This window comes from Drosophila innubila, chromosome X, assembly GCF_004354385.1.
Source record: "Drosophila innubila isolate TH190305 chromosome X, UK_Dinn_1.0, whole genome shotgun sequence".
NCBI classification, from domain to species: Eukaryota; Metazoa; Arthropoda; class Insecta; order Diptera; family Drosophilidae; genus Drosophila; species Drosophila innubila.
In genome coordinates, this window is record NC_047626.1 from 19312724 (window position 1) to 19326792 (window position 14069).

The following is a 14069-nucleotide window of genomic DNA, read 5'->3' on the forward strand; positions in this document are numbered from 1 at the left end:
TTAATCGCAGCAAGATCGGACCAGTAGAACTGTAGTAATAGTTAACTAATCAAAGCTAATAATAATTATTTCAATACAAGCACCCAAAAGTATGCAGTAGTTTTTATTAGCTAGTAATTTCTATAAAGTACTTGACGGGTATGCTATGGTCGGGATCTCTACTATAGCCTTTCCGACAAGTTTTTTTTTTACTTTGAATCCACAAGGTACCGGGGGCGTGACGAGGGCGGAGCGGGTGGGGGCGGGGCGGTGTTCTCATAAGCCCAATGGGGTCAGCTAGACAGTTGATGCTGTCGCACAATTAGAATAGTCGCATATTCGCATAATACTCGGACTCGGATTCGGACTACATAAATTTAGCAACAGCAGCAGCAACAATAATAAAATTGCAAATTGCAGTTGTTGTCACTGTCACTGCTGCTGTTGTTGTTGCGTGTTTCATTTTTTATTTGTTATTTATTGTTGTTGTAATTGCTGTTGTCGTGTTTTTCACACTTGTTGCACAAAATTCCAATTGGTTGGCATTGCAATTGCGTCTCGAGTTGGTTTTTAGGTCTGTCATCGTCTGGGACAAGTGCGTTGTCTAAGGTCGTAGCTCAATTGGATATTTTGGAAATGCGTTGTTCAACGTAACGCCATAGACTTTGGGCTTCCGTCTCGGCCTCCAAATAACACACACACACACACTCGCAAACACACAGAGAGACCACACCCGGTATTACCCGGCACTGTCCGCCCTTTGGTTTTTTTGATTTATTTGATTTATTTGCGCGCTTGTTTGTCTTCATGCATTTTAATGTATTTCTGTCAAATTGCTGTTGATTTAATTGCCCAAACGATTCTCTATGAAACTCGAATTGATTTTGGTATATTGTACATTCATTCATGCCGTAAGTATGCATGTTGTCATGGGGCTATGATCCATGATCTATGGCCGAATCGTGTCTATAAGGCGGCCTTCGGTAAGTTAAAAAAAAAAACACTTGAAATTTTCAAATGTTTGTCCATCTAATTAAGCAAAACTTTTGGCAAACGTGGTTTGTCATACAAATATTGCTGCTGGTCAATTTCGCAGAAACGTGACTAATAAGACCGAAAGTTGCCCAACTATTTTATCTTAATAACTTCTCCATTATTATATTGCTTGGGCATATCCATTGATAACAACAAAATTGCTTCTTGGTATTATGAAAAAAATTTTAAGAGCTATAAATTCTTAAAAATTGAGCAAACAATTTAATTGTAAGACCATTTATTTTGATATGTTTGGGTATTTTTTGTAAGTCTTTTTTTTGTATTTAAACATGTTTTATTTAAAAATTTTATATATATTTACGAAGAATATTCGTTTATGTTTTCATTCGAGACGCAAATTTAGAAACATAAAGTCCGAGTAAAGCTAAGAGTTGTTAAAAGACTCCTAATAAGTAAAAAAAATTTTGCATTGCTAGTTGCTAAAATCGCACAAAAATGGTTGAGAAACATTTCGATTGATTTGATTTGAGATTTATGCATACTATATATCCGGTGGAAAGCCCTTCCCATAACTATACAAAATAAACCTAATAAGTGTAATCAAAAAGTTGACAAAATAAATGAAAAGAAAGATTTACACAGCAATTGAATAATCAGCGAGTGGAAAACCCCCTTATATACACTGAAAAAGAAAGGTGTTTACTAAAAATAAATTTGGACAAAAACTTTTTTTTTTTGTGTTGTTCTATAAATATGACCCAAAATTGTCGAAATCTCGAAATAACAATGAACCACACTAATTTTTCAGATATCGACAAGGAAATACGCTTACAGAATAATAATATTTTGTTTTTATTTTTTATTTAAATGTATAGTTAAGGATCGGCTGCTTATAGCCTGACAGAAAATAAATATATAAATTATATATAATACCTAAAATGAATTAGGATTAGTCAGCAAATAAATTGTAATTCACTCGGCAAATTTTTCTATGATTTTTTTTTTTTTTTTGTAAGGATTTTATGAGACTAACGAAGGATCAAATTTATATAAAGAAACTGTGAAACAAAACAGAGTTTTATTTGGTTCAAATTTGGCTCTAGTTGAGTTCTGATCGTAAATATAAACAATCTTTAAAATTTTTTTAAGTCAGCAATAACTATAATTTTCAGTTATTATGATCAACAAACTGAACTGAATTCGCTAATCAAGCTAATATTAAACTTTAGTTGTAATTCAGTTCCCATGCACCCTTAGGATCAATGATTGCACCTAAACGGAGACAAAGATCTTGCATTGATCTATGAGGTTTGCGTGCAAACATCATCCATCTCATTTTGACACATTCGCAATTCGTGACAGTGCAAATTGAGAGCACCCAAAGTTCAGGGACGTTTGGCAAATATTATAGTCCACACACACACACAAACACACACACACATGCGGCAGCATTATACATAAATATAGCTACATACATGTATGTGTTATATATAAATCTGTATATATATTTATAAAAAAAAATATATATATATCAGATTGACGAAAGGAAGACAGAGACAGATTGAGAGGCTTATTAGCTGGTGACGGCGGCATCACTGGCATAGTCCATACTCGTAGTCGGTGTGTGTTATGGTATTATACGAGTATATTTAGAGAATGCCTTAGATTGTTATACTCAAATGTTGATTAAGTTGTCAGCAATCAGCGGTACAGCCGATATTATAAACCCCGAAACCCACCGGAGATGCCGTTTAGCAACTGTAACAACGAGTCTATATTACTGTTGATTTAACTGTTGCTATTGTTGTCGCCGTTGTTGTTGCTGTTGCTGTTGTTGCTGCTGCTGCTGTTGTTGCTGTTGCGAGAGCTTTAGCTCCAAGTAGCTGCTGGGATGCAGCTGGCTATTAAGTGGCTGCCATTCAAAAGTGTATCCGAGATTTGAGCTAACAATTGACACTCAAGTTGCTGCTGTCACTCGCCTCGGCTTTATAATGATTTCAAACACACACACACACACTAATAGATAGATGGCACAGTAGCTGCTTGATAAAGTGTCTGATTGGATTCTGAAAACAAATGAATTGCCGCTGGCCAGCACAGTGATATCAAGCAGTTGTCCCTTGGCTTGACAAAACGGACATGTTGCTGTCATGGCACAGCAGCAACATGTGTGTATTGCAGGCAGATGAGTGCGTTGCAATGTCTTATCAGTGAACATTGCCGGCAATAGACCAAACGGCGGCAGCAGCTCGTTTAGATAACAACTCAGACAGCAGCAACAGTAGCAACAGCAGCAACAACAACAACAACTACAACAAGAACAGATAAACCATACAAATTTATGCTGTGTCAAATTAGCAACAGAAAGATCAACTGAACAACTGTACAAACTTATCATTGTGGCTGCTTTTTGTTTCAGTGTACAATGAAAGGCAATTGAAAGAAGGCTATCAATGAACTGAACTTATTTCAAAAGTAATTCAAATAATACTCAGACTAAGTCTGACTTATTCAAATTGTTTCAAACTGAAGGCCAACAATAAAAACATCTTCATTAAAATGGAAAAAATTTAATTAGTGACTAAAGACGAAGCCGGTCGGCTTAAGTCTAAACTTAAATTGATCGTTAAGTCTAAGAAAATACATATACATAAGCAATGAAAACTTAAAATATTACAAAAAAAAATTCTAATATTCAGGAGCTCAACTTTATTTATTTTCAAATATAGAGAAGACTTATTTGATCAATTTGCTAGCCCTATTTATGGCAAGCGATTTTTTTTTCAAAATACTACACTTATCCCAACAGAGAAATTTTTAAAAGGGGATTAATTTAGTCGCTTTTCGAAGTTTGCAAAAATATCGTCAAAATATCATCTAGTAAGTTAATTTTTATCTAAACTAAACATTTAGAAAATGGAACTGAAATTTATATTTAAAGGAAATATCTGCTAAAACCCTTTTGAGAATTGATAACGTAAATTGTAACTTTGAAGCAAAACATTGTTTTAAATTAAATACTACGTAAAGTATTGGCTACATTGAACTATGGCAAAAATTACACTAAAATTTTGGCTATAACTACTAAAAAAATGTACTATAGTAAAAAAGTAGAAGTAGAAAACAATAAACATATATGTTAGTATATATTTCAGAAAACAATCAACTGAGAGAACTCTACTTAATAGAAACTAGAAGTATTTTTCATAATTTTCAAAAACATGGTTTTCTAATTATTGAACTATGGTATTTTTATATTCACCTTTTTTTAATTACCTGATTCTAAATTTTTTTGTGACGACTTTTTATTTTTTTTTAAATTTTATTTACCTGCGTCCAACTGAACAGCAACACATTTTCTAGTTTTACTTCCTTTCTTTTTCTCTCTCCCTCTCTCTCTCTCTCTCTCTCTTTTCTCTATCTTTTCTTTCCCTCTTTCTCTCGTTTGCTGTGTCTATTTTCTATGATAGCTTTTTGGCCATTTTCTCATTGTCTCTTTTTTGAATATGTATTTTCATAATTTTCATTCCTGAGAGAAAATTTGAAAGCATCTTAATCTCAATCTCAACAAGTGTTCATCTGCGATCGCTCTTTTGGCGCCTGGCATTAATTCTATTTGTTTTTATATTTTTATTTATATTTTCATATTCATTTTGATTTTGAATATTTTGATATTTGTTGCTGTTTTAAGTTATTTATTTATTGGCAGTGGCAGTAGAAAGAAAACAACAACAATAACAAAAGTGATAATAATACTCGACAAATGAAACTGAAACAATTTTGTTGCCTTTTTGCCTGTTGCGTCTGTTTTGTTGTTGAAGTGTATTTGGGGTCTATCCAATACCAGATGAGCATTGCGTATTTCTTGATTATTGACTTGGACTTGGACTTGTTGCCATTGTTGCTCAAGTTGTTGTTGCTGTTGCTGCTGTTGTTGCCGTTGTTGTTGCTGCCCGCCAACGTTTGTTGCTATTTTCGTTGAACGTGCGTCGTCTGCGTTGTCTTAGGTGGGCGAACCTGGCGTCTGGTCGAGAGCGCCAATGCTGGGCCTCAGCATCCGACCAGTGTCACCATATCAGCCTAGCAACATAATCACACAACAACAGCAGCAACAACAAACATTTGCATTGCTTTACGATACGCACACGCACAAAACAACGACAAAAAAAATAAAAATAAAAATAAAAAACCAACAACAAACAAATGAAAATAAATCAAATAAATTATTATAATACACTAAGTATATATATATATATATACATATAAAAATATTTAAATTATTGTCGCACTGTGGCGCGTGTTGTCACCTCTTTCAAAAAAATGTCGCACTGAAAATCGCGCGCGTTTTTTAAAACGCACAGAAAACGCGTGAAATTCGTTTCGTATATATTTTCAATTAAATTCGCGCCGCTGCCTGACACTGTATAATCGTTTATTTGCACACGATTATGGTGTGTTGTATGCGCTGATAGTTTTTGAAAATTTCTATAATTTTTTTTTGTTTTTCAAATATTTTCTCTTTCGACTCTTTTATTGCTTGTTTTTTTTAGTCGCGTGTCTCGTCGCAGCGCTGGCTGCTGGTCAACTGAATTAAGAACGGAGCGTGTTGCGGCCGCGACTGAACGGCAGCGTCGACTGCGACGGCGACGGCGACCGCGACTGCGACTGCGACTGCGACGGAGGCGGCGCTCAATACGACTCGGCCAGACGAGTCACTTGTTCGCACTTTGTTGTTGTTGATGCTATTGTTATTGCTGTTCTTGTTGTTGTTGTTGCAGTGCAAATTGCTGTTGCTGTTGTTGTTGTTGTTGTTTTGGTTATAGCTGTTGCTGTCGTGCGGAAATCACGAAAATTAGGCAGCCCCAATGGACATAGGCCGTGATTATCACATGAAGCCGACTCGACTCGAGCCCGAAGTCTGCCGGCTAACGCAACGGGCAAGGGATGAGCATTGACGTGGAGCAGAGAGGGGCAGGGGAAGCGTCTGCGGTAGCTGTGGGGAGGCTAAACTGAGCTGCGCCACCCAAACGCCCATTAAAAGCAATTTGTTGACAGTGACACACAAAAATGGATACATAAAGTGAAGCGACAAGTTGATAAACTGACGACAAAAATCTCGACCCATTACCATTTACCACCCCCTACACCCTACCACCTCAAACCCAAACACCCCCAACTATAGTCTAGACCAAGGTTCGAAATCAGCTGCCAGATTTTGGCCAACCGATTTCATGACATCATCATTACAAGTCCAGACTATACAAGCGATTAAAATTCGCGTGCTTCGAGTCCATAGACATAATAAGTACTTAGCTCCAATATAAAACTGATAAATACACGTATCTAGTTGACTTTGACCTTTGATCAGCTCCCAGCAGAACCAGACCTCAAAGAAATATTGAGGAAAAGTTAGAAAACATGCCCCAGTCATTGAGGAAACATTGGGCCGTTTGTATGAAAATGATTAAAGAATTTAACATTGCGATTTCCTGGGAACAAGGAATGAGAAAGCTTCCCTATATATTACTCAACATATTCCTAACAAGAAACGTTGGGGACTCCTCGGGGAACTTTGCCAAAAATTCCCCAGGCACAAAACTAAAAACAAATTAATTCAAGTGTATTGTTTTCATTTTGAGTTTTTTGTTGTTTTTGTTTTGTCTTTTTTTTTTTTTTTTTTTACTGTGTTTTTTTTTTTAGTTTTCATTGTATTCAGTTATTGTTTTATTCATGCACTGATAAAAAAAATGTTCTAAAATCAAGATTTTGGTCTCAGAACTAAGATTTTTGGTCTAGAAAATGAGTCGAGAACATCAAATTCTTGAATTAAGAGAACACATCTTGATTTTAAGAACATTTTAAATAAGACCAAGTTCTTATTTTAAGAAAAAATGTTCTTAAAATTAAAATCAAAAAATAAAATAAATGAAAATTATTTTTTATATGTATATTTTTTTTATTTTTAAATTTTGATTTATTTATATTTTATTCTGTTTTAGTAATTTTATAAATGTTATTTTAATTTGTTACGAGGGGGATTCGAACCGCCGCCTACTGCTTCACAACTGAAGCGGCCTCTCTAACCAGAGCGCCACGGTGCCATCATTTGTCTGATACGAAATAGTACCTATTTATACTTTCCTAACCATTTAAGATTTTGATTCTTATATTAAGATTTTAAGATTTTTTAGATTAATAATCTTAGTTTTAGTAATTTGGTCTTAAAATAATCTTATTTTAAGAACAAAATATTTAAGATGAATGTTCTTGATTTTAGAACTTGGTCTTTTTTTTCAGTGTGGCGATCAAAAAAATGACAACAACAGCAAGTAAACGTAAGGGAAAATCAAGAACAGGGAATTTAAGTTCTTCAGTTTTCAATACAGTCATTCTTTGTCCCTCAAAAGCTAAATTAACACAACGGAAATTAATTTTCTGATGAAGAGAAATTACTAATAAGTTTATTAATATATGACCGCATGTGACTGCATATAATATATAGCTTTAACCCAATCTGGTTTGTAGAAATACCACTTACAAGTAATATTACCAAGTGCTTGGACGTACTGTAAATAAGAAAAATGTCAGCAATCACTGATTTTTCGATAAAGAAAATATTTACTAAGTCTCGGCGTACGGAGCTACAACAAAAATATCGGTCGGAAGGATATTTATTTATTTGTTTATTTAATGATATAATAATTTACGGAATAAAAATTGATTATATTCACTTATATCGCTCTGAACTTAACTCCAAATTCCCTTTAAATGTTTTTATTATTTTTTGCAAAATATTAAAATTCAATTTTTTAATACTTAAAAACCGTAATCAAAACAGCATCCTTTATCCGGTATTAAACGATTGATATTTGTTACCGTAACTGAAACCGAAACAAAACTTTCTTTTTATACCGAAACTAAAAAAAACCGATATAATTCGAACCGAAATAACCGATTAGACCGATTCATGTCCAACCATTATTTTCGATTCAATAAAGCATTAAATTCAATTCAATTCAATTCAAAGATGTTATTATCGTTTTTGAAACTAATTTTGATTTTAAATTTGAATATCGCTTCAATTTAATGGACCCTTTTTAGCCCATTTTCAAATTTTACAACTTTTTTTTATGGTGTGAACCGAAACTATACAGGTATTTCAAAACCGAAACATACAATAAGTCTGTAACCGTTACGAAACCGATACCCGTAAGCCGAAATACATACATAACCGAAACTCTAACTGAACCCAATATTCTTTTTGGTTTAATACCCTGCTTTCAAATTTTATTTACAAGCAAGGCTGCAAACCTCTAAAATTTTGTTAAAGGTTCGGCTCGAGCCATAGAGTAAGACATCGGTTCTGTTCGCGAATTGGTTTTTTCCCTACATTTTGAACTGATTAAATTTTTTTTTTTTTTTAAAGAAATCAAATTTTGATGATAATTAAAATTTATTTGAAAATTTAAATATGACTTATTTGAATCCAAAGTCTCAAATAATTGCGTTATATTAGAAAATCATAAAATTTATTATTTTTTTTTCAAGTGTTCGGTTCATGATCCGGTTCAGGCGGCATACAAAACCCGAACCGAACCGGTTCTACGAGGCTCGGTTCAGAATCGGTTTGCAACCTTGTATACAAATATTTGAAATTTGTTAAATAGATTAAATGATGATTTGGCCATAACTGTAAATTAACCTCCAAAAACAATTTAAATTTCGAATCGCAAATTTGTTGCAACGAATCAAACGAAATCTCGCAGTAGTTGAAACTCAGATTAGATCTGAGATCTGTCCTCTGTCTTCCTCACACTCTCCCGCTCAGCGTGTGCATGTGTCTGTGTGTGTGTGTGTGTGCGAGTGTGTGACGTTGGCGGCATTCGTAAGTAGACGCTGGATTGCGTCCGACAAACGGCATTGCTGGTGGGCGTCCTCAGATATCCGGTGCATCACTGCTCGTAAGTGAGCGGCTCTGAGTTCGGGTTCGGGTCCGGGTCCGGGTCCGGCGATGATACAAAGCCGGAGCGGATCATGGAAGCATGTCGATGTCGTGCCAACGAGCGAAACATTGAAATGTGTGTCAACAAATTGCACAAATTAACGGCAGCAACAGTTGCCACATGGAAATGCGATGAGCTTTGTACTTGAAAATAACAAAAAAGAAAAATAACGAGGGTCGGGAGTCGGAGCCAGGGGAACGAGGTGTAGGCGGTTCGGGGTCAAAAATGCGTATACAATCAGCTAATCATGGTATTTTCACAGTCAGTCCATATAACTAACAATCTGTCAATGAAGATGCGTTCAGTACTTGAATCAAACAGCGCTACCAGTTACCTTTTAAGGCAGCGCAGCAGCAGCGACGCAGCAGCGCAGCCGCAGCGCAGTAGCAGAGCCATAACGCAGTGGATCGCTGTCAGCAAATCAATTAATCCACTTTGAATGTTGGCTTAATAACTTGAAGTGGCACTTGCGGATGTGGGCGGTATTTGTTTAATATTGGTGGGTAGCTAATGTGAATAAGTTATGCATAGGATGGGCCCCAATTAAGGGGGCAGGTGAGCTACCTTTAAATGATGACACTTAACTCCAGTGTTGTAAAAAAAAAAAAATACAATAATTGGAAAAATTAGATGTACATACGTACAAGCTGTGAATAATACCGAAACCGTTAACCGAAACTAAACTTTAAATTTTTAGTTTAGATCCGTGCACTAAAAACCGCAACTCTTATACTCATACGGTTTCTATACAATTTTTCTAAAAACAATTTTTTATTGACTGCATTCTTATGTTTTTTTTGTATTAAAAATTAACAAAAATGTTGACTTTTTTCTTTGTATTAAAACTTAACTTCAAACTTTCTTAACTTTGTCAAACCTGAACCGATCAAAGGGAATGCCATTTTGATCTAAGATTGGCCTCTAAATTCCCTAAGTCTTAATATCAAACAGCGCATAATCATTTTTTAATTTTTCAAAATGGATTTGTCGTCACGGTACTGATACTGGAACCGAAAGGACAAAACCGAAATATAACATTTTATCGAAATTGTTGTTTTGGGACGGAGTTTTTTTTAAAATAATGTTCATAAAATTTTAAGATTTTCGTAGAATTTAATAGAGTTTATTGAGTTTAGCCTGGGCATTTAAGTGGTGCGAGTAATGCAAGCATTTAATTTATTAAATATATATTTAAATATACAAATATATTTTAAAGCTCACTCTAGATCGGTACATTTTTGCTCGAGTGCCTGTGCGTCTCACTGGCACCTATCAAAGCGCAAAGGCGTGTCTCCTGCTGCTCCCAGTGTTCTATTCGTTATGTATCGTTGATAGGCGCCAGTGAGACGCACAGGCACTCGGGCAAAAATGTACCGATCTACACGATTTTATATGATATCTCACTTTGTTGATTTGCTTTACCAATAAGCTTAGAGATCAATATTGGTATAGCTATAGGAATGAGTCTGCAGCGTCGAGTTGGAATTGTGACAACAAAGTCAACTGCAACTGCAACTGTTGCATGTAGGCGGTTGCCGTTGCAAGTGACGCCAACGCGATGACGTCACCAATGTGTGTCTGTGTGTGTGTGGGAGCTGCCCTTGGCCTTTTAAGTATGGTTAGGCCATAAAAGATTTGGCAGACAGTGGAAGAGTGTTAGCAAGTGAGACAGAGAGAGAAAGGAAGGAGAAGCGGTGCAATTGAACTTGTCGCTGAGCTAACTAAACAGCTGAAACAGCAACAACAACAACAACTTCAGGCGGGGCATTCAACAGTTTGGTCCACGAATTGGCCGACACTTTGGGGCACTATAAACATAAATTGTGACTTATAAATTTGCTCCCCTTCGCCTTTAGCAGCTGTCAGTCAGCGACGAGGCAAATGTATCTGTATCTGCGTGTGTGTATCTGTATCTGTACACTGATAAAAAAATGTTTCAAAATCAAGATTTTGGTCTCAAAAATCAAAAATGCGTCAGGAACATAAAATTTTTAGATTAAGAAAACACATCTTGGTTTTGAGAACATTTTAAACAAGACCAAGTTCTTATTTTAAGAATAAATGTTCTTAAAGTTAAAATCCGAAAATAAAAAAATTAAAAATGATTTTTTAAATTTAATTTCACTAATTAGAGCGCCACGGTTCCACCATTTGTTTTATATGAAACAGTACATATTAATACTTTTCTAACAATTTAAGATTTTTATTCTTGTATTAAGAATTTTGATTTTTTAGATTAATATTTTTAGTATTAGTAAAATAAAATTTTTTTATTTAAAAAAAAAATGTAAGATGTCTTTTTTTTCAGTGTATGTACGAGATGTGTTTGTGTAGCGCACTTAGAATTCTCATTAATTAGTTGAGGAAACATTTTTTAAGTGCTCTACTTTTTCTGGCTGCTGTTGCGCTTTCATCTGGCCCGTCCCCTCTTTTCGTTTGCCACTTTGCCACTTGCCACTTTGCCACTTGCCACTTTCCATGCCCCTTTCCTGAACGTCGTACTGCAACTATTTTGAGTTGCCTACAATGCTTGTGCTGACACACATATTTGTTTACAATCCGCACATCTTCTGCTGAGCTACTTTATTACGCAGCGTGTGATCCGACGCATTTCCCCCTTTCATCCATACCCAACTACATCCATTCCTCCATTCATCGCTTCATGTCCCCATCCGCCCCCATCCCCATCCATAGTCACGCCCCTCAACATTTGTTTGTCTTTTGCGCACTTTGATGGATTATCTGTGGTCTATTGAACGGCACTTCTTGGCTATAAGTAGATGCTTTATGGCCTGACAGCAAGTGGCAAAGCATACGAGAAGCTACAAGGTTTTTTCCCTCCACCCCTAAGTAGAACTGGATCTTTCCAAGTATCAAATAATCAACTTTTATCTATATACGAGAAAATGTATTCCAAATAATCCACGCTAACAAAAACCTTGAAGTTATTTCAAAGCCAATTGCGTTTTTTGAATTATCCATTAATTATGTTCTGCTTAAACATCATTATAAAGTACACATATTTACTTTTTTATTTATCACATATTTGAACAATAACAAAACACAAAATTCAATGCGAGCATAAATAATACGATATAAAGTTTGCACATATCATACAATTCCCAGCTGCTCCTTCTAAAGAAATTCATTTTATTTTCTTAGTTTGTTGGGAAATCTCATTAAATATTGAGGGTGAAATGAAAAAGTTCAGAGAGAGAGAGAGAGACTGAAAGATACTCTGTATGTCAGCTTTGTATATTAACTGTAAGATTAACAACTAATTGTATAAATAACCAACTAAAATGGTTTATTGAAATGTAAAATTTTTATAATTTGCTCAAATGTATACATTCTAGCGTACAATTTTGAGATTAAAATGGTATATGGTATAAGATCGTTTGGAATAGAAACTTATGGGAAAGGAGGAAAGTTTTATAAAAGAAACCGTGCGATGAGAGTTTTTAATATCAGCAGAACATATGTACAGTGTACACTAATGGGAAAAATGTTGTAAAATTAAGAATTCGGTTTCAAAACTAAGAATTTTGGTCTAAAAAAGGCGTCGAGAACATGAAATTCTTAAATTAAAAACACACATCTTGGTTTTGAAAACACTTGTTATAAGATCAAATGTTCTTTTTTATAAATAAACAATTTATTCTGATTTGGTATAATTTTTATACCACTATTGTTTTACAATAAAATATGACATATTAATACTTTCCTAACAATTTAAGATTTTTATTCTTGGATTATGAACTTCGATTTCTTAGATTTATGTTCCTAGAATTAGTAATATGGTCTTGTTTAATGAATAACATATTTAAGATGAATGTTTTTAATTTTAGAAGTTGGTCTTTTTGTTCAATGTATGTGTATCTTTAAGCGTACATATTACACGTACTTTACACTGCATGTAGTTCCGTTTGCATGCCTGAAAGAAGTACTTACGTTTGCAGTGATGCAAGATTTGTGGCGGAGGCGCCAACGCCGCATGCCGTGGAATGCATTTGCCAACTTTGTTGTTGTTATCGTTATGCCAGTGATTCTCTGGATAGTTGGCTGCAATTGTTGCAAATCCAATGGATCCAACAAACAGCTGCACACAATTTCGCGCTAAATGTTTATGCCAATTCACGCACCGCACACGGCAAAGGGGCAACACAAAAAAACAAAACAGAAAACAGAATGCGAAAAACCGGAATTCAAATTTGAAAAAATTACAGAAATCACTGCGCGGGCACAGACAGCAAAAAAAAAAGATTGCCAAGATGATGGATGGATGGATGGATGGATGAATGAATAGGTATGGTTATGGATGGCAGGAGTATGGATATGGATATGGGGTATGGCGGCCAGGTGAGGCCTCTTGTTGCAAGCTCTGTTCTTAGTTACGGTTACAGTTTCTAGTTAAGCGAATTCACAGTTCGACGCGCGACGTTCAATGTCTGACTGAATTTCTATTTCCGCTGAGGATGCTCAGAGAGCATCAAACGCTGATGGCGGCAACGGTGGAGATGGAGGTGCTTGATTGTACCAGCAACAGCAACAGCAGCAGCAGCAGAGGCGCAGCAGCAGAGGCGCAGCAGCAGAAGCGCTAGCGTCAGCGGTGGCTACTCCCAACCACATTCACATCTACATACACATCCACCCACGTGGCTGACCGTGTTGTTGGTGTTGCTATTATTATTGCTTAGCATAAACATACAAAAAACTAGTCGGATAGGCTAAAGTCGAGATTCCGACTATAGGATACCCGTTAAATACTTTTAGGAGCTTGAATTGCCTTAACAATTTAATCAGCTATTTCTGTCGTTATGTTTAACCGCTCTTGCTGCGATTAAGCAGGTTGATAGATAATAAAAATCGATAGAAAAAACATATAATCTTAAGAACTGTGGGTGTGTTAGTTTGTCGCGATTTGCAGGGGCGGAGGGGAGCGTGACTTAAATTTAAAACACACTTGACCTGCTCGAAGGCTATTGAAGTCTGGTTGCTCTACCTTTTGTAGTCGCTGAGATCCATTTGTTTATACGGACGGACAGACAGACAGACGGACAGACAGACAGACAGACAGACAGACAGACAGAC

The 14069-nt window shown here is 35.6% G+C and overlaps 1 protein-coding gene across 4 annotated transcripts in view; it reads right to left on the bottom strand.

The window, feature by feature from the left end:
• LOC117790500 (scoloptoxin SSD14-like) overlaps positions 1–13430 on the bottom strand; it is a 28192-nt gene extending 14762 nt beyond the window's left edge. For 3 of the 4 annotated variants that reach the window (XM_034629989.1, XM_034629963.1, XM_034629972.1), the window contains exon 1: positions 12930–13430. In XM_034629989.1, the coding sequence (XP_034485880.1) occupies positions 12930–12988 (59 nt within the window). In that variant the 5' untranslated portion in view covers positions 12989–13430. Of the gene's footprint in view, positions 1–5282; positions 5577–12929 lie in introns of those variants that run through there. The other variant, XM_034629979.1, reaches the window with a different exon arrangement.
• Between the last annotated feature and the right edge of the window lie 639 nt (positions 13431–14069).